We start from the raw sequence: 20687 nt of genomic DNA on the forward strand, positions 1-20687 counted from the left end.
TGCGTTGATTCTTGAGTTGTGCGGGTACCAGCTTTGGGAGACTACGAGGTAGTTGTTATGTTGTCCGCAGACCTTGAAGTTCTCTTTCATTTATGCATGTTATTGCTTTTCTATTGTTCAGACAGTTGTATTGAGGCTTTGGCCTTGTATTTTGATATTCAGTAGAGCTCATGTACTCATTGACTCTAGATCTTTGGGATGGTTGTAGAAGTATTACTGTACTTTCGTTGTTATTTCCTAATATCTCCACTGTTGAGTTTATTAAATTCTATTTTATTGAATTTACTATTATTGTGGAACTGTTGGCTTTCCTAGAAAGTAGTAATAGATGTTGTCGCAGCTCCGGTAGAAGTTGGGTCGTGACAAGTAGGTATCAGAGCACTAGGTTACCTAGGTCTAACGAGTCATGAGAAACTTTAGTAGAGTCTTGCGGGTCGGTACGGAGACGTCTGCACTTATTTTCGAGAGGCTACCAAATTATTAGGAAACTTCACTTTCTTGCATTATTGTCATGTGGATTTGTTAATTCCAAAGTATGAACCTCTATTCTTCTATTCTCTCACAGATGGTGAGGACACAATCAGTTGATCAGGCATCAGTACCATCAGTCAGGATCGCGAAAGGTCGGGGTCGAGGTAGAGGCTGAGGAGGAGTTCGCACTACAGCTAGAGCAATACCTGTTGAGCCACCAGTTGCTCTAGTGGAGGAGCAGGTTTCGGATACTATTGAGTCGGTGGGACCAACTCGGACACCGGCGGTACCTATTGTGATACTTGGTCTTCATGAGGCTTTAGCTCAGATTTTTAGTGTGTGTATACGCTTGGCGCAGGCTATTGCGATGCCATTTGCACCAAGCTACCTCATAGGCCGGGGGACGAGCCCAGACTCCCACCGCTCGTACTCCAGAGCAGCTAGCTCAGGGTTATCAAACTCCAAGGGTGTTACCAGTTTCACCAGTTGTTACTGTTCGGGCCGAGGTTGCTCCACCTATGACTGATGAGGAGAATAGGAGGTTGGAACAGTTTAGGAAGCTTGATCCGCCAAAGTTCAATGGGGAGAATTGAAGGATGCTCATGATTTTCAAGACCGGTGTCAGCGGTTATTCGCATTGTGGGTATTTTGGACATCAGTGGAGTTGCATTTAGTACTTTTTAGCTGATAAGAGCAGCCTATAGATGGTGTTAGGCTTATGAGTTGGGTAGGAAAGCTGGCGCAGCACCACTTTTATTGCACGAAATCTCAGCTGTCTTCTTAGAGAAGTTTGTTCCCCAAACTCGCAGAGAGGAGCTGCGTAGAGGTTTTGAGCAGCTATGCTAGGGAGATATAATTGTGACTCAGTACGAGATGAGGTTTGCATATTTGGCCCGTCATGCTATATGGTTGGTTCCCACTTAGAGAGAGAGCATCAGGAGGTTCATTGATGGTCTCAACTGTGGCCTATATTACAGTTTGGCTCAAGAGGCCGAGATAGATGCTAGGTTTGATTAGGTAGTTGAGATCGCTAGGCATTTAGAGTAGGTTTGCAATCTTGAGCACGAGGAGCGGGGAGGACAAAAGGCCCCATAGGTTAGGTGGTTTTAGTAGTGCCTCATCTAGAAGTCAGTCACATCACAACATAGGTCGTCCTTTTAGTCCCGCTCGGATGGCTCATCAGGTTCCTCATGGTTCATCAGCTAGCCATGATTCATAAAACACTCATTCGTATTAGTCATATTTCAGAGCACTCCCATCTCAAAGTTCGTATCGTGCTCCATCACCTCAAGGTTCATCAGTATCGGGTTCTACTAGTGGTTATTCTAGTTCTCGGGGTCCGATTCAGGCCCTACAGTCATTCCTAGATCGAGGTTTCTATGACTGTGGAGAGTTAGGGAATGTGAGAAAGTATTGCCCCTGTCATAACAGAGGTCCAGTGCAGTAGGGAGGCCAGATTATGACAAATGTTCCATTTTCTACACCACTCGCTCAGCCAGCTCATGGTGGAGGTCGTACGGGTTGAGGCCACCCCCGCAGGGGACGTTAGTCAGGTGGTTATCATGCTTATTTCTATGTATTTACTGCCAAACTAGGGTTAGTTTCTTCTAACACTGTGATCACAGGTATTGTTTCAGTGTGCCATAGAGATGCTTCAGTATTATTTGATCCTGATTCCACTTATTCATATGTGTCATCATACTTTGCTCGTTATTTGGATATGCCTCGTGATTCTTTAGTTATGCTTGCTTATGTGTCTACATCAGTGGGTGATTCTATTTTGATGGACCATGTATATCGGTCATGTGTGGTAACCATTGGAGGTTATGAGACGAGAATTGATCTCTTATTACTTAGCATGGTTGATTTTAACATGATTTTCAGCATGGATTGGTTGTCGCATATCACGCTATCCTTGATTGTCACGCTAAGACTATGACATTGGTGATGCGGGGGTTGCTGGGGTTGGAGTGGAGAGGCTCTCTGCATCATGTTCCCAGTAGAGTGATTTCACATTTGAAGGCTCAGCGGATGGTTGAGAAGGGATGTTTGGCGTACTTGGCGTTCGTGAGGGATGTTAGTGTTGATACTCCTACAGTTGAGCCAGTTCTTGTGGTGAGAGACTTCCCATATGTGTTTCCAGTAGACCTGTCGGGCATGCCACCTAATAGGGATATTGATTTTTGTATTGATCTGGTGTCGGGCACTCAGCCCATCTCTATTTCACTATATCACATAGCACTTATAGAGTTGAAGGAGTTGAAGGAACAGTTGTAGGAGCTACTTGATAAGGGCTTCATCAGACCTAGTGTGTCACCTTAGGGTGCAGTGGTTCTATTTGTGAAGAAAAAGGATGGTACTATGAGGATATGTATTGACTACAGGGAGATGAACAAGGTTACTATTAAGAACAAGCACCCGCTACCGCGCATTGATGACTTATTTGATCAAATTCAGGGTGTTAGGGTTCTCGAATATTGATTTGAGGTCCGGGATTTAGATATTCTGAAGATGGCTTTCAGGACCAGTTATGGTCACTATGAGTTTCTGGTGATGTCTTTTGGGCTGCCCAATGCCCCAACAGCCTTTATACACTTGATGAACAATGTGTTTCAGTCGTATCTTGATTCCTTTGTCATAGTTTCTATTGATGATATATTGATGTATTCACGTAGCCAGGAGGATCATGAGAAGCATCTGAGGATCGTGCTTCAGACTTTGAGGGAGAAGAACATATATGCTAAATTCTCCAAGTGTGTGTTTTGGCTTGATTCGGTGGCGATTTTTGGACACGTGGGTGTCCAATACGGGGATTAAAGTGGATACCAAGGAGATTGAGGCAGTTCAGAGTTGGACCAGACTGTCTTCTGCTAGGAAGATCCGGATTTTCCTTGATTTGGACGAGTATTATCGTCGTTTTGTGGAGGGTTTCTCGTCCATTACTGCACCTTTGACTAGATTGACCCAGAAGGGTTCCCTATTTAGGTGGTCTGAGGAATGTGAGGAGAACTTTCAGAAGCTCAAAATTTTCTTGCTTATAGCTCCAGTTCTAATTTTGCCTTCGAGAGGTTCTTATACAGTTTATTGTGATGCTTCATGGATTGGCATTGGATGTGTGTTTATGCAGGAGGGTAGAGTGATCGCTTAAGCTTCGCGTAAGTTGAAGCCCCATGATAATAACTACCATGTACATTATTTGGAGTTGGCAGTCATTGTTCACACATTGAAGACTTGGAGGTAGTATCTCTATGACATATCTTGTGAGGTGTTCACAAATAATAGGAGTCTTCACCACTTGTAAAAGTAAAAGGATTTGAACTTGAGGCAGCGGAGGTGGTTAGAGTTGCTAAAGTACTTTGATATCACCATTCTTTATCATCCGGGGAAGGCCAATGTGGTAGTCGATGCCTTGAGGGAAGGCTGAGAGCATGGGGAGTCTTGTGTATATTCCAGTTGGGGAGAGACTGTTAGCATTGGATGTTCAGGCTTCGGCCAATCGGTTTGTGAGGTTGGATATTTTGGAGCGTGGTTGGGTTCTTTCTTGCATGGTTTCACAGTCTTCTTTGTTCGAGCACATCAAGGCATGTCAGTATGATGATCTCCACTTGATTATCCTGGAGGACATGGTGCAGCACGGTGATGCTAAGGAGGTTACTATGGGAGATGATAGGGTATTGACGATGCAAGGTCGGATCTGTGTTTCAAATATGGATGGGTTACGAGGGTTGATACTTGAGGAGGCCCATAGTTTGCGGTATTCATTCATTCGGGTGTCACGAAGATATATCAGGATTTGAGGCAACACTGTTGGTTGCGGAGAATGAATAAAGATATTATTGAGTATAGTGCTCGGTGTTTGAACTGTCAGGAGGTGAAGTACGAGCATCAGAGACCCGGTGGTTTGCTTCAGAGGGTTTATATTTCGGAGTGGAAGTGGTAGCATATCACTATGGATTTTGTAGTTGAACTTCCACGGACCTTGAGGAGATTTGATGCAGTGTGGGTTATTGTGGACAGACTGACCAAGTCTGCACACTTTATTCCAGTTATGACTACCTATTCTTTATAGCAGCTGGCTCAGATTTATATTCATGAGATTGTTCGTCTTCATGGTGTGTGATGTGCCGTAGAATTTCGGCACATTTGATACCAATTACATAGACTTTAGCTCATCTTTCAATGCATTTTTAGTTAATTTTTATGACGTTTTGGTGTTCTGCAGTGCATGAGGCTTGAGGACCCAAAAACATTGAAAAGAAGTTAAAAAGCCACAAAAGGGCAGAAATGATGCAAGTATGCGGTCGCATAATGCATATGTGGACCGCATAACCATCGCAGACTGAAGCAGATTGTTGGTTAACTGAAGAGAAAAAAATTCGACCCATTATGCGGTCGCATAATGATTATGCGGACCGCATAGTGATCGCATAACTGAAATCAAGAAAGCTGAGAAGCACTTATGCGGAGGAATATGAGGTCGCATAATGTATATGCGGACCGCATAATTGAAATGCGGTCAAGAGCTGGGTTTGGAGACATGAGCTTATGCGACGATTTCGAATAATATGCGGACCACATACATGATCTGCGACCAGTATGCGGCCGCATAAATGCTCTGCAGGGTTATTTTTGTCCAATTTTGGCTCCGACTTTTAGCCCACTATAAATAGATTTATTAGGGTTTTGTGGGGCAGCTAAGTCAAAAAAAGAGACTACTTTAGGAGCATTGAATGCACCATTGCTTTGGAGACTTTTGAAGAAAGAATCTTGTACCTTTGTAACCTTTATGACTCTATTTATCGCTTTGTTCTTAGATTTCAGTATGTGTAGCTAGTTTTAATTACTAAGGTTGTGGACCCTAGATGGGTGTAATGTTAATGGGTGTTTACCATTGAATATAAATATAATGGTTGGTTGATATTTATTCAGTTCTTATGCTTCATGTGATGTTAGTGGTTGCAAACATTAACTAATTCCATTTTTCACTATCTTTACTTGGAAAAGTGGGCTAGGGTTTGGTAGAATTGAATATCAAAAACTCAAGGCTTTAACCCTTGTTTAATGGAATCGCCTAGGAATGAGTGGGTTCTATTTGGTATAAATTGGTTATTTTCAATCGCAACTCTTTTACATTTGGGAAAATCTTAAAGAGTAGATATTACCCAACTATTGGGAAATATTGGGTAGTCACTTAGAAACCATTTGCATATCAAAGAACCTTCCATTAGAAATATATCATATTAATACCGATAGCATTACATTCCATCAATGGGGACACAACCTTGGTTTTCTTAATCAAATTAATTACTTGTCTTCATTTCACTCAATTACAACATTCTTTTTTTAGCTAACGGAACAGAATTACAAATTAAGTCAAGTTTCACACTACTCAAGTAACCTTTTCACACCTATTCCCTGTGGGATTTGACCCCAACCTAGTTGGGTTATTATATTTGACATCGACCGATTTACACTATTTATTTAGGTATAATTTGAGCGTATCAAATTTTGGCGCCGTTACCGGGGAATATGGTCTTGAAATTACTATTTGGTATGTGCTTTAATTCACATTTTTATTCCATCATACTTTGCTTGATTTGCTTAGTGTGCTAGATAAACATGGCAGAGTATGACGAAGAAGGGAATCCTTTTACGGATATAGATAAGTGCATCGAGGACACAAATGCCATTGTCCCTCCGCGAGTTGAGGCTGCTACCTTCAAAGTGGAACATGGTTTGATCCTAATGCTTAAAGAAGAGGGGTGTTTTAGGAATTCTACCGATGATGATCCAACACAACATCTTAGAAACTTCTTGGGTGTGTGTGCGATGCACAAACAGAACAACGTGTCAGATGATGCCCTAATACTGAGGGTATTCAAGTACTCACTAGTTGGAGAGGCAAGGAAATGGATCCAAAATCTACCACCTCACTCCATTCACTCTTGGCCTGAACTAGTTCGTGCTTTCCTAGCCAAATGGTTCCCACAAAGCAAGAAATCCGAGCTCAAGGATAAAATTTTCTTCTTCAAGCAACTACCGGGAGAACACCTACATGAGGTGTGGGATCGGTTCAAGCTATACCTAGTGAGGTCGCCTAATCATGGTTTTTCGGACAAAATCTTGTTAGAAAAGTTTTACATGGGTTTGGATCAGTTGAACCAATCCATAGCAAAGAATGTGGCGGATGGATTGTTTATGGACAAAACATTCACAAGGATCACACAAATTCTCGACAAGATGGCAGAACACAATCAAGCTTGGCACTCGGAAGATACCACGGGTGGAATTGCATACGGTACTCCCTCTTTGACCAACATGATTAAGGAGAACCAAGAGAGAGATCAAGTAATTACCGATCTTGCCACAAACATTCATGTGTTAACCAAGATATTCCCTGAAAACCAAACTAAAAATGTAAATGTTGTAGAAGATGTGCAACCCTTGTCAAACGAAGATTGCGAGGAGGCAAACTATGTCCATAATTCTCAAGGTGCTTATCGCCAACAAAATCAATGGAGGCCTGACCCGCAAGGGCAAGGCCATCAACAGTGGCACAATGATCAAGGTGGATCAAGTCAAGGTAATTGGAGCAACAACAACAACAACTATGCAAACCGGAGTTCAAACCCTTATGTTCCACAAAAGGGGCAATACTCTAACTCATCGTATTATAAGGAAGGTTCTTCAAGTGAGTCCAAGTTGGAGAGCATACTTGAAAGAATATTGCAAAATCAAGAAAGAGGCGACACTATAATGAAAAACATGGCCGAACTTGTGGGGTCACACACCGTATCCATACAAAAGCTAGAAATACAAATGAGAGATTTGTCAAGAGAGCATAATCCAAAGCCGAAGGGCAGACTCCCAAGTGACACAATTGCAAACCCTAAAGGAAATGGGAGTGGTCCAACTTCTCATTGCATGGCAATCACCACGCGAAGCAGAAAGGTACTTCAAGGAGAAAATGAACAAATTGTTGGAGTAGATGATCTTGAGCAAGAGGTTGAAGCACAAGTTGAAGTGCGTATTGTTATTGAAGTTGAAAAGATCCCAAAAGAAGTAAAAGTCCAAGAAGAAAATCATAAAAGGGTAAAGGAAAAGGCGAAAGAGACACCAAAAGCTCTAGTAGAAATTCCTAGACCTTCCCCTCCGTTCCCTCAAAGACTTGCTAGGAGGGTTGATGATAGCAAATTCGAGAAATTTTATGACATTCTCAAGCAATTATCGGTGAACATACCATTTGTGGAAGCCTTTCAAGAGATGAGGGGTTTTGCTAAATACTTAAAGGACTTGATAACCAAGAAAAGAACCACCAAGAATGAAGTGGTGAATGTGACTCACCAGTTTAGCTCCATTATTGCAACAACCACCATTGAAAAGAAAGAAGACCCGGGAGCATTCTCCATTCCATGCACTATTGGCTTGCGAGATTTTGCAAGGGCTCTTTGTGATAATGGGGCTAGCATTAACTTGATGCCACTTACCATTTACAAGCAAGCGGGGTTAAGCATGCAGAGACCTACAAGCATGAGGTTGCAAATGGCCGATCGTTCAATCAAAAGACCAGTGGGAATTATTGATGATGTCCTAGTGAAAGTGGTAAAGTTCCTCCTTCCGACCGATTTTGTGATCCTTGACTGTGCCGTTGACAAAGAAATCCCTATCATCTTGGGGCGGTCATTCCTTACTACCGGAAGAGCACTTATGGATTTGGAACGAAATGAAATCAAGTTTCGAGTTAATGATGAAGAGGTCACTTTCCAAGCAAATAAGGGTATGAAGTTGCCACATGCATATGAAGGCATCTCAGTCATTGATTTTGTTGATGAGGTAGAGGACGCAAGTGAAATAAAGATGGAAGAAGAATGCCTAGGTGAGTCTTTGGCGGCGATATTGGTAAATTTCGATGGTGAAAACATGGAGGGGTACATGGAATCGATGAATGCATTATAAGGATGTGGGTCTTACACTTACGCACCAAAGAAGCTTTCTCTTGACTTAGAGAATAGAGCCACTCCCCCAGCAAAGCCTTCAATTATTGAGCCGCCACAACTTGAACTCAAGCCACTTCCACCACACTTAAGGTATAAATTTCTTGGCTCTAATAATACTTTACCGGTAATCGTTTCTTCCTTGTTAAATGATGTGCAGGTAGATCATTTATTAAATGTCGTAAGGGAACATTAACAAGCCATTGGGTGGACAATAGCGGACATCCGAGGAATTCCCGTCGGAATCTGTGAGCACAAAATACAATTGGAGCAAAGAAGCAAACCTAGTGTGGAACACCAAAGAAGATTTAACCCGTCCATGCAGGAGGTGGTGAAGAAGGAAATCATCAAGTGGTTAGACATCGAGGTAGTTTACCCCATTGCCGATAGTTCTTGGGTGAGCCCGGTGCAATGTGTGCCAAAGAAAGGAGGCATGACCGTTATCCAAAATGAGAAAAATGAGCTCATCCCAACAAGGACTGTGACCGGATGGAGAGTTTGCATGGATTACCGAAATCTCAACAGTGCCACTTGCAAAGACCATTTCCCTATGCCTTTTATTGATCAAATGCTTGATCGGCTAGTGGGAAGGTCATTTTATTGCTTTTTGGATGGATACTTCGGCTATAACCAAATCAGCATTGCATTGGAAGATCAGGAGAAGACAACATTCACATGCCCATATGGGACTTTTGCTTTTAACCGGATGCCATTTGGGCTATGCAACGCTCTGGCTACCTTCCAACGGTGCATGATGTCAATTTTCTCGGACATGGTGGAAGATTTCCTAGAAGTGTTTATGGATGACTTCTCTGTAGTGGGTGATTCCTTTGAGCATTGTCTTGACAACCTTATACAAGTACTCAAAAGATGTGAAGAAACAAACCTTCTACTAAATTGGGAAAAGTGCCACTTCATGGTGGATGAGGGCATTGTTTTGGGCCACAAAATTTCCAAACAAGGCATAGAGGTTGACCGAGCAAAGATTGAAATCATTTCTAAGCTTCCTCCACCCATTTTAGTAAAGGGTGTCCAAAGTTTTTTGGGGCACGCCGGCTTCTATAGGCGTTTTATCAAGGACTTCTCAAAAATTGCAAACCCCATGTGCAAGCTCCTTGAAAAAGATGCTACGTTCGTATTTGATGAAAAGTGTCTCAAAGCATTTGAGGAGTTGAAAGAAAAGATCACCACGGAACCTATTATTGTCACACCTGATTGGTCTCTTCCATTTGAACTCATGTATGACGCCAGTGGTGTAGCCATTGGGGCGGTGCTTGGTCAACGGCATAACAAAATCCTTCATCTTGCCTACTATGCAAGCAAGACTCTCAATGGTGCTCAAATGAATTATACTATGACCGAGCAAGAATTTCTTTCCATTGTCTATGCTTTTGAAAAATTTTGGGCCTATTTATTAGGATCCAAGGTGATAGTCTACACTGATCATGCTGCTCTTCGCTATCTTATGGCGAAGAAGGATGCCAAGCCAAGATTGATTTAATGGGTCCTTTTGTTGCAAGAGTTTGAATTTGAAGTCAAGGATTGAAGAGGGACAGAAAACCAAGTTGCGGATCACTTATCTAGGCTTGAAGAAGCAGGGAGGCCAAAAGAGAACTTTGACATCAATGATGCTTTTCCAGATGAGAACATATTGGCATTGTCTGACACATTTGCTCCTTGGCATGCCGATATTGCTAACTATCTGGTTAGTAACATTGTCCCCGATGGATTAGAAACATATCAAAAGAAAAAGTTCTTGTGGGAGTGTAGGCAATACTATTGGGACGAGCCCTTCTTGTTTCGTATTTGTGCCAACAACATCATTCGGCGATGTGTTCCGGAAGATGAAATAATGCCAATTCTCAAAGCATGCCATGACTCCCCGGTTGGGGGTCATCATAGAGGAAATCGGATGACCGCGAAAGTGCGTGAATGTGTCTATTATTGGCCATCTATCTACCATGACGCGAATCAAATGGTCAAGGCTTGTGAGCAATGTCAAAGGCAAGGATCAATCTCTAAAAGGCATGAGATGCCTATGAAGTTTGTAATGGAGGTCGAGATCTTTGATGTGTGGGGGATTGATTTCATGGGTCCCTTTGTGAGTTCTTATGGCATGAAATATATCTTGGTGGGAGTGGACTATGTCTCCAAGTGGGTTGAGGCAATCGCATTGCCCAACAATGAGGCAAGGAGTGTGACCGCATTCTTAAGGAAGAACATTTTCACGCGGTTTGGTACTCCCCGGGCCATCCTTAGTGATAGTGGTTCTCATTTCTGCAACAAGGCTTTCACCGGGCTGCTCGAAAAGTATGGCGTAAAGCGTAAGGTGGACACACCTTATCATCCTCAGTCGAGTGGTCAAGTTGAAGTTTCCAACAATGAGATCAAAAATATCCTAGCAAAAACTGTCAATGCAAACAGGATCGACTGGTCAAGGAACCTAGATGATGCGTTGTGGGAATATCGCACCGCATTTAAGACTCCCATTGGCACCTCACCGTACCGGTTAGTCTTTGGTAAGGCGTGTCATTTGCCCGTGGAGCTTGAACACAAAGTCATGTGGGCTCTGAAAAGGTTGAATCTTGGCTGGGCTGAAGCTGCTAATCTGAGAATGACATAACTCAACGAAATGGAAGAATTTCGTCTCCATGCCTATGAGAGTGCAGCCATGTATAAGGAACGAATGAAGTTTGTTCATGACAAGAAGATCTTGAAGCGGGAATTCAAATCTGGTGACTTGTTCTTGCTCTTCAACTCAAGACTCAAGTTATTTTCGGGCAAACTCAAATCCAAATGGTCTGGCCCATTCAAAATTGTGAATGTGTCCCCTTACGGTGCTATTGAATTAGAGTCGGAGGACGGACTTCGCACTTTCAAAGTAAATGACCAACGGGTTAAGCATTACCTGGGCACAACAGGAGAGAAGAACTTGGTAGACAAAATTGCTCTCAAGGATATTCCAACCCCCACCACTGAGTAGCCCAAAAGGGAACAACATCGTCGTGCCGCGACGTTAAATCAAACGCTTCTTGGGAGGCAACCCATGTGTGGTAAAATTATTTTTTTTAGTTGTCAATGATTGAACAGGTTGACGTGTGTATTAGAGTGTAGGTAGCCCAATTTACCATGAAACAGAGTGCAAGGACTAAAGCAAAATGGTGGATCAGGGGTTTTCGACAACTATGCGGTCGCATAATGACTTTGCGAACCGCATAGTTGTCGCAAACACGGTCAGAGAATTTAGGGAACTTGGGTCTAAAAACTGCAGTAAGAGTTCAAGTTCTACAGTCTGTATAGCAGTTATGCGACCGTAGAATGCATCGCAGAATGGAGGTAAAATAACACAGCTCTAAAATCATCGCATAACACATATGCGATCGCATAATGTGTTATGCGACCACTTGCCCACCGAAAAACATCCAGGTATAAATCCCTAACCCTTCGCATACTGTCAACCCCACTCGCACACGAACACTTAACAACTCTCACAAAATCAAAAACACAAAAAAACAAAAGAAACGAAAGAAAAGCCAAAAACATTTTAATGAAGCACACATATCACATATCAAGGATTGGAATTAAGGAATTTACCTCGCTCATAACTCAGATTTCACCTTCGTCTTGCTCCGATATTTGGTATGTGACTCTTTCACTTTTTTTTATCTTCTTTTTCTTGTGTATTTATTGCATAGTGTCCATCATTTGAACTCCATATCTCATTTTTTTTTCTCAAACATGTGTGGTAGGTACCTGTGTGGGCGATTGGTGGTTAAATTTTTGCCTGCGAGTGTAGGGAATTGTGTAGGTGGGAGGGTTGACCATTGTTGACCTAAGAGGATGATCTTTGCGGCCCACATAATTGGGTTGCGATCCGCAAAGTCATCGCAAACAAGACCCTAGAAGGCCTAGTGATTTGAACTTATGCGACCGCTTATGCGGTCGCAAAGGTGTTTTGCGGACCGCATAGCTACCGCAAATACAATCAGTTAAACTACCTTTCGTGTGTGAAATTCTGCAATCCCTTTGCGGTCGCAAAACTAGTTTTGCGGTGGTTTTTGCGATCATATATTCCCTTAAGTTTAGGGTGTGAAATTCTGCGATAAGTTTGCGGTCTGCATAGTGGGTATGAGACCGCATAACCCATCGCATAAATTATTTATCTATGTTATTTTTACTCCACATACTTTTTATGCTATGCCCACCACTCACACACTTTTTATTGCAGGAATGGCACCAAGGAAATCTATTGCAATACGATCACCACCTACTCGTGGAAAGAAAAGAGCTACTCCGAACCAACAAGCACAACAGTCTAAACGTCAACGGCCGGAAACCACCCGCAACACTTCTGAGCACTCCTCCCAGTCTGAAGAGAAGGGGGCATAGACGGGCATCCTGCCATCAGTTGACTTACAAGATGAAGCAAGGCAGAAGAGCAGGGAAGATTCGAGGTTTAGGGTCCTAGGCTCATGGAACCTATACAAAGAGGGGATAAAAAAAAGAAACATTCTCGAGGAGAAGCAGTTAAGCCTGAATGGTCTGAAAGAGAACTACCCTCACATAATTGAAAACATTTAGAAGAGGAAATGGGGAATCTTCACGGATGCCCTAGATGATTATAATGAAACACTTGTGAGGGAGTTCTATGCTTCTTATGCTGCCTCAAGAAATGCTGAGCAAAGGCAGAATAAGATATTTTTGGTCTTCATTCTAGTTCGAGGGGTTCAGGTTCTCTGTGACGTAGGCACAATCAATGATCTATTCTTTGAAGACTAGTCATCAGGCACAGCTGAATATGATGCAAAAGTAACCAACAAAGATAACGAGCGTGCTTGGATAGCATCTGTCATAGCAAAAGGAACCCCCTCCTGAATTGACCCGCGCCACAAGATTTACAAACGAGATTTCACCCAGGAGGCCCGATATTGGCTCAGCTTTGTTTGCTCCCGTCTGATGCAGACTAGGAATGAGACAGACATCAACATTGAAAAGGCCCTCATAATTGCATGCATCATGTCGGACATCAAGATTGATGTGGGACACATTATCTTCAAGGAGCTGGGAATCAGGGCAAACCAAAAGCAAACCTCTCTTCCTTTCCCATGTTTGATCACGGCTCTTTGCAAAGCTGTAAGCGTTCCACCTGTCCCGAAGCATGATCGTATGGAAAAGGCTCTCTAGTGCATTGACATCACTCGGCTAAGTGATGTAGTAGACAAGGAGACGAACACCCAGCTTGAGACCTCATTCCCTCATGCATCAGACTCACCAGCACATGCACCTACTCTCCCATTAATGCCTGACACTCTTGTTGCTCCTACTGCTCCCGCTGATTCCTCAGCCACTCCTCAGCCTCAGCCAAGCAGTGCACAACCACCTTTTTCCTTGCCAGCTATCACAAAGCTGGGTCTACTAGCCCAGCATGCCAGCGCCAAGGAAGACCGGCTGACAAAGGAACTACCAAAACTCATCAAGAAAGCATCGGGTCCCATCCAAGCATTAATGAGTGTGCTTCAACAACAGCATAAATCACATGAAGATCACCTTACGCACTTTGAAGTGCGACTTGAAAAGGTCGAGCGAGGCGAGGTTGGAGATATGCCATAGCTTAGGAAAGATGTTACTAAGCTGAAAACAGAGCTGCACAAGCTGAAGAACTTAGAATTCGATTTGACTTCTCTCCTTCCGGAGGGCGGTGAGCAGGGTACAAGTACCTCCATTCCGGGCCTAAATTTGGACTTTTCCAACCTCATGACAGACCCGAAGGCACAGGGTGCAGAGACTTCAAAGACTCCACATGCCATTGTCCACATTGACACTCCTTTAGATGAGGATTCTGGAGAGTCGGAAGGATAATCTGTTGACGGAGTGACTGAAGATGAGGAAACCGATGAGGAAGCATTGGCAGAGGAAACTGAGGGTCAGCGAGACTATAAAGGTAAGCAAGTGGCTGCTTCTACAGAGGATGCTTCTACAAAGGCTCAGGTTGCAGAGGAAGCATGCGTGCAAAAAGCAATTTCACATTCACTTGCTGACATGGTCGCCATGGCACATCCAGCTACCCCACATGCATCACTAGGAGAGTCAAGCAGCTCCCAAACTCCTGCTTCATCCATACAGCAGGTGGAGCTTCCTGCTCCAGCCTTAGAGACCTCTACCACATATTCTGAGGTTCCGCTTGCTAGTGCTACAGAGTCTGGAGTTGATCCCACAGTTGCCCAGCATGCTCCAGACCCTCCGAGCGCCTAGTGCGCCCCAGGAAGCCCCTAAACTTTGCTTTTCAATTTTTCTGCATTGCGGATAATGCATGCTCTTAAAGTTGGGGGTGGGGTAGATATTTTGTGTAAATAGTTGTATGAAATCCCTTTTCATAAATCCCTCTTCTTTAAATCCTTTTTCTTTAATAGTATAGACTGGTAGCTAGTAATAAAAATTCCCATTGGTTTTTCTTCGCCAGGTTCTTTTCCAAGGGTGTAATAGTAGAACCATGGAAGTAGCATGGAACGTTTTGACTTGTTTGGTGTGATTGTCTAGTTTCAAGCATGTAAGGAAATTTTTTGGTGAATAAATTGTACCTTTCCTTATTTGACTTTGTATGGTTAGTCATTCTGGTGAACTTGAGGCTCGCTCTTTGACTTTAGGTTTACTCAGAATCTTACATATCATGTGATAAAAGCTGTGAGTTGCCTTGCATTCACTTGAAGGTTGAAACTATGTTGAGTCGAACAGTTCATGCATCGTGAGTGAGTGAGGATTTGTGTAAATAATGCGCATACTTAACTTGTGATGTCTAGAACTTGCCCGGTTGGTTTCTTTGTGCAAATCTCAGGCTAATGGTTGGGTGCTGAGATGATCTTAGGCTATCTTTGTGACAGCTAGCTAATTTTGACCAAAATTTGACCTCCCCGGTACATAAATTACCCTAGTTACCCCCGTTGAGCCTTTAACCGTTTCTTTGGCTACCACATTACAAACATTTACCCCATTGTGAAATAATTCCTTCTTTTGAACCTAACCCTCCTTGAACGGGTAAGAATGAGGTTAAAAGCCTAAGTTGGGGGTGCCGGTACAAAGTGGAGATTGGAAAGGTTGACACTATATGTAGAAGAAACACTTATGGTTCCTCAAAGTGTATATATATATGAAGAAACTCAAGCTCCGAAAAGAAATGCATTTATATATTAAAAAAAAAAGAAAAAAAAAGAGAAAAGTGGATTCTTGTAGAAATTGAATAAACACTTTGAGGTGATTCGTTGTCGGTAACTCGAGGTCGATCAATGCTATGTAGTAAAGAAGCAAAGTATATGTAGAGTTAAAGGAGGATATAGCCACTACGTTCCCATATATTCATCCAACCCATCCCGAAACCTACATTACAACCTGTGAAAAGTCCTAGGTGATCTTCAGACAATCATTCCTGAGATAGGAACAAGTTAAAATAAGGGCAAGCATATGGACATACTTGTAACATGTAGCTTTCGTTCCGAGTGAAAGAGTGTTTGATTGCATCCCCTGTAAATATGTGTGAGTTGGGGATTTTCTTTGTTATGAGCGCGCATGAACTGCAACATTTAACAGAAGTTAGGTTCTTGAAGTAGAATACGAGTGCACTTAGTTGTGAGTAACATTTTGTCAGTTTGGTTGAGGCTCAAAGTTTACAAGTTGATTGGTCACATTGTTAAGTGATATTTGTATTCCATGAAGGGTCAATAAATGAAGTTACATGCTTGTTAACTGACAGTCAATACCATCTTCGGTCATAACTGTTCGTGAATTGTCGGTAAGAGTTTAGAATAGGATAATTTTTATTCTAGTTGCTTGAGGACAAGCAAGAGTTTAAGTTGGGGGTGTTGATGTGCCGTAGAATTTCGGCACATTTGATACCAATTACATAGACTTTAGCTCATCTTTCAATGCATTTTTAGTTAATTCTTATAAAGTTTTGGTGTTTTGCAGTGCATGAGGCTTAAGGACCCAAAAACATGGAAAAGAAGTCAAAAGGCCACAAAAGGGCAGAAATGATGCAAGTATGCGATCTCATAATGCATATGCGGATCGCATAACCATCGCATGCTAAAGCAGATTGTTGTTAACTGAAGAGAAAAAAATGTGACCCATTATGCGGTCGCATAACGATTATGCGGACCATATAGTGATCGCATAACTGAAATCAAGAAAGCTGAGAAGCACTTATACGGAGGAATATGCGGTCGCATAATGTGTATGTGGACCGCATAATTGAAATGCGGTCAAGAGCTGGGTTTGGAGACATGAGATTATGCGATGATTTCGAATAATAAGCGGACCGCATACATGATCTGCGACCAATATGCGGTCGCATAAATGCTCTGCAGGGTTATTTTTGTCCAATTTTGGCTCTGACTTTTATCCCACTATAAATAAATTTATTAGGGTCTTTGTGGGGAAGCTAAGTCAGAAAAAGAGACTACTTTTGGAGCATTGAATGCACCATTGCTTTGGAGACTTTTGAAGAAAGAATCTTGTACCTTTGTAACCATTATGACTCTATTTATTGCTTTGTTCTTAGATTTTAGTATGTGTAGCTAGTTTTAATTACTAAGGTTGTGGACCCTAGATGGGTGTAATGTTAATGGGTGTTTACCATTGAATATATATATAATGGTTGGTTGATATTTATTCATATATATATATAATGGTTGGTTGATATTTATTCAGTTCGTATGCTTCATGTGATGTTAGTGGTTGTAAACATTAACTAATTCCATTTCACTCTATCTTCACTTGGAAAAGTGTGCTAGGGTTTGGTAGAGTTGAATATCAAAAACTCAAGGCTTTAACCCTTGTTTAATGGAATCGCCTAGGAATGAGTGGGTTTTATTTGGCATAAATTGGTTATTTTCAATCGCAACTCTTTTACATTTGGGAAAATCTTAAAGAGTAGATATTACCCAACTATTGGGAAATATTGGGTAGTCACTTAGAAACCATTTGCATATCAAAGAACCTTCCATTAGAAATATATCATATTAATACCGATAGCATTACATTCCATCAATGGGGACACAACCTTGGTTTTCTTAATCAAATTAATTACTTGTCTTCATTTCACTCAATTACAACATTCTTTTTTTAGCTAACGGAACAGAATTACAAATTAAGTCAAGTTTCACACTACTCAAGTAACCTTTTCACACCTATTCCCTGTGGAATTTGACCCCAACCTAGTTGGGTTATTATATTTGACATCGACCGATTTACACTATTTATTAAGGTGTAATTTGAGCGTATCAGTGTGCCCGTGTCCATTATCTTTGATCGAGGCACTCAGTTCATATCATATTTTTGGAGGGCAATGCAGTAAGAGTTGGGCATTCAGGTAGAGTTAAGTACAACATTTTATCCCCAGACGGACGGACAGTGTGAGTGCACTATTCAGATCTTATAGGACATGTTACGTGCATGTGTTATTGATTTCAGCGGTTCATTGGATTAGTTTCTGTCGTTAGCAAATTTTGCCTAAAACAACAGTTATCAGTCGAGTATCCAGATGGATCCTTATGAGGTCTAGTATGGAAGGCGATGTCGTTCTCCAGTTAGTTGGTTTGAGCCAGGAGAGGCTAGGTTATCGGGCACTAATTTGGTCTATGATGCTTTGGAGAAGGTCAAGTTAATCTAGGAGTAGCTTTATACAGTACAGTCTAGGCAGAAGAGTTATGTTGATAGGAAGCTTGGTGATGATGCATATATGGTGGGTGAGAAGGTTCTGCTCAGAGTTTCGCCCATGAAGGGTGTGATAAGGTTCGGGAGGAAGGGCAAGTTGAGCCCTCGGTATACTAGCCCTTTTGAGGTGCTTGAGAGAGTTGGAGAGGTGGCCTACAGACTTGCTTTGACACCTAGTCTATCGGGAATTCACCCAGCATTTCATGTATCTATTCTCCGAAAGTATTATGGTGATCTGTCACATATTTTGGACTTCAGCACGGTACAGTTAGATGGAGATCTGACTTATGATGTGGAGCCGGTGGCCATTTTGGATCGGCAGGTTTGAAAGTTGAGGTCAAAGAGTATTACATCTGTGAAGGTTCATTGGAGAGGTCAGTCGGTAGAGGAGTCTACTTGGGAGACCGAGCAGGAGATGCGGAACATATATCCCCACCTTTTTGAGACTCTAGGTATGATTCTAGACCCATTCGAGGACGAACGTTTGCTTAAGAGAGGGAGAATGTATCGACCTGGCCTGTTGTTTTGATTAATTTAGCCTCATTCCCCTATTTGATACTTTAATTATGTGTATTTGAGGTTTCGTGACTTGTCGGGGTGGTTGGTTTGGTTTTGGGAAAGTTTCAAAGTGAATTGGGTTTGTTTAAGTTGAAAGAGTTGACCAAAGTTTGACTTTTGTGTAGACGACTCTGGAGTGGTATTTTGATGATTCTAATAGCTTTGTATGATGATTTTGGACTTAGACATGTGTTCGGATTTGGATTTGGAGGTCCGTAGGTTGGTTTGGTCATTTTTGGCGAAAGTTGGTAAGTTGGAGGTTTGGAAGGTTGAGGTTTGACCGAGAGTTGACTTTGTTGATATCAGGTTCGGATTCTAGTTCCGAAAGTTGGTATAGGATCGTTGTGTCATTTGGGACTTGTGCTCAAAATTTGAGGTCATTCCGGATTGGTTTGATGTGATTCGGCATGAATTTCGAAAGTTGAAAGTTCATTAGTTTCATTAAGCTTGAATTGGGGTGCGATTCATGATTTTGGTGTTGTTTTATGTGATTTCAGGCTTCGAATAGGTTCGTATTGTGTGTTAGGACTTGTTGGTATGTTTGGATGGGGTCCCGGGAGCCTCGGGTGTGTTTCGGATTGGTTTCGGCTAGTTTGGATTTGTGTTGCATGGATCAAGGACTGCTGAAGCTGGTGCATTCGCACCTACGGAGGACATGTCGCAGGTGCGGGCAAGGAGTCACAGAAATGGCCAAAGCTGGATTTGGGGAAGAGCGGAGGTGCGAGGGAGTTGCAACATATGTGAGCACGCAGATGCGGACGAGTGGGCGCAGAAGCGGACTTGGATGGAGACTTGGGAGTTCGCAGATGCGGAAGGGGGTTCGCAGAAGCGGTCCCACACGTGCGGAGGAGGGACCGCATATGTGGCTGGTCGGTTGAAGGAGGGATCTCGCAGATGCGAGCTTGAGACTGCAAATGCGAAACTGCAGATGCGGTTAAGTGACCGCAGATACGAATTCACTGGCAAACTCCATATATTCGAAGGGTTTGGTTGTTTTCTCATTTAGGGAGTTTTGGAGCTCGTCTATGGGAGATTTTTGGGAGACGTTTTGCTGCAATTGAAGAGGTACGTGAATTTTATTCAATTTGGATGATAGATATTGATTACCCATTGATTATTACACCTAGTTTATGTGAATTTAAGGTAAAATTTGGGGATATTAATCTATGTTATTGGAGTGTGAGATTTGATGATTTGAGGGTCGATATGTCGTTGGAATTTGATTAAAGTGGTATGCTTGGACTCGTATTTAAATGGGTGTTCAGAATTTGTGAATTTTGTCGGATTCCGGGGGTGCGGGCTCGGGGTTGACTTTGCATATTTGATTCAAGACCTTAGCTTTATCATTCAAAATTATTTATGGTGGCTTCTATTTATGATATTAAGTTGTTTTGGTTAGATTCGAGTCGCTCGAAGGTCAACTCGCAGTAGAAGGGCTTTTTGGAGTATTAATCTCTGCGTTTGGGGTAAGTAGCATATCTAAACTTGGATTTGAGGGTAATTAACCATGGGTACTATGTTAGATGAGATGTATTGGGCTGGCACACGTGCTAGGTGACGGGCGTGTGTGCGTGCACAAGAGTATTTATTATTTGAAGTGGCTTTTAGACTATTATAGGATTTATTTTGCTATCATGCCTCGTTATATCCGTGTTTTCTAAACTTGTATGATTTTTTGAGTTCTGATTCATGTTAGAAATCATGTCTAGGCTATGTGCTACTTGTTTGAGACATGATAGGGCTATTCTTGCCACTTTTGAGGTATTTGCCTTAATTGTACACATACTCCCAGTCATGATGCTATATTCGTGTATGATATCTCTATCTCGGTACTTTCTTATTCGATTCCTCACATGTTATTGATGCATCATATGTGTAACATTGTTGAATTGAGTACTGTGAGATGTGGTTAACTGAAACTTGAGCTGTTGATGACTAAGCTTGGGTCATAGAGCTGAT

The 20687-nt window shown here is 42.2% G+C and overlaps 1 protein-coding gene across 1 annotated transcript; it reads left to right on the forward strand.

The window, feature by feature from the left end:
• The first annotated feature begins 6090 nt into the window (after positions 1-6090).
• Positions 6091-8427, forward strand: LOC117280422 (uncharacterized). Its single transcript, XM_070198419.1, has one exon. The coding sequence runs from the start codon at positions 6091-6093 to the stop codon at positions 8425-8427; it is 2337 nt and encodes a 778-aa protein (XP_070054520.1).
• The last annotated feature ends 12260 nt before the right edge of the window (positions 8428-20687 follow it).

Source organism: Nicotiana tomentosiformis, chromosome 3 (assembly GCF_000390325.3).
Source record: "Nicotiana tomentosiformis chromosome 3, ASM39032v3, whole genome shotgun sequence".
In the NCBI taxonomy this organism is placed as follows: Eukaryota; Viridiplantae; Streptophyta; class Magnoliopsida; order Solanales; family Solanaceae; genus Nicotiana; species Nicotiana tomentosiformis.

What these genes read in the sequence shown, in the direction of transcription:
- LOC117280422 (XM_070198419.1), top strand. Translation starts at nt 6,091, where the DNA reads ATGGCAGAGTATGACGAAGAAGGGAATCCTTTTACGGATATAGATAAG.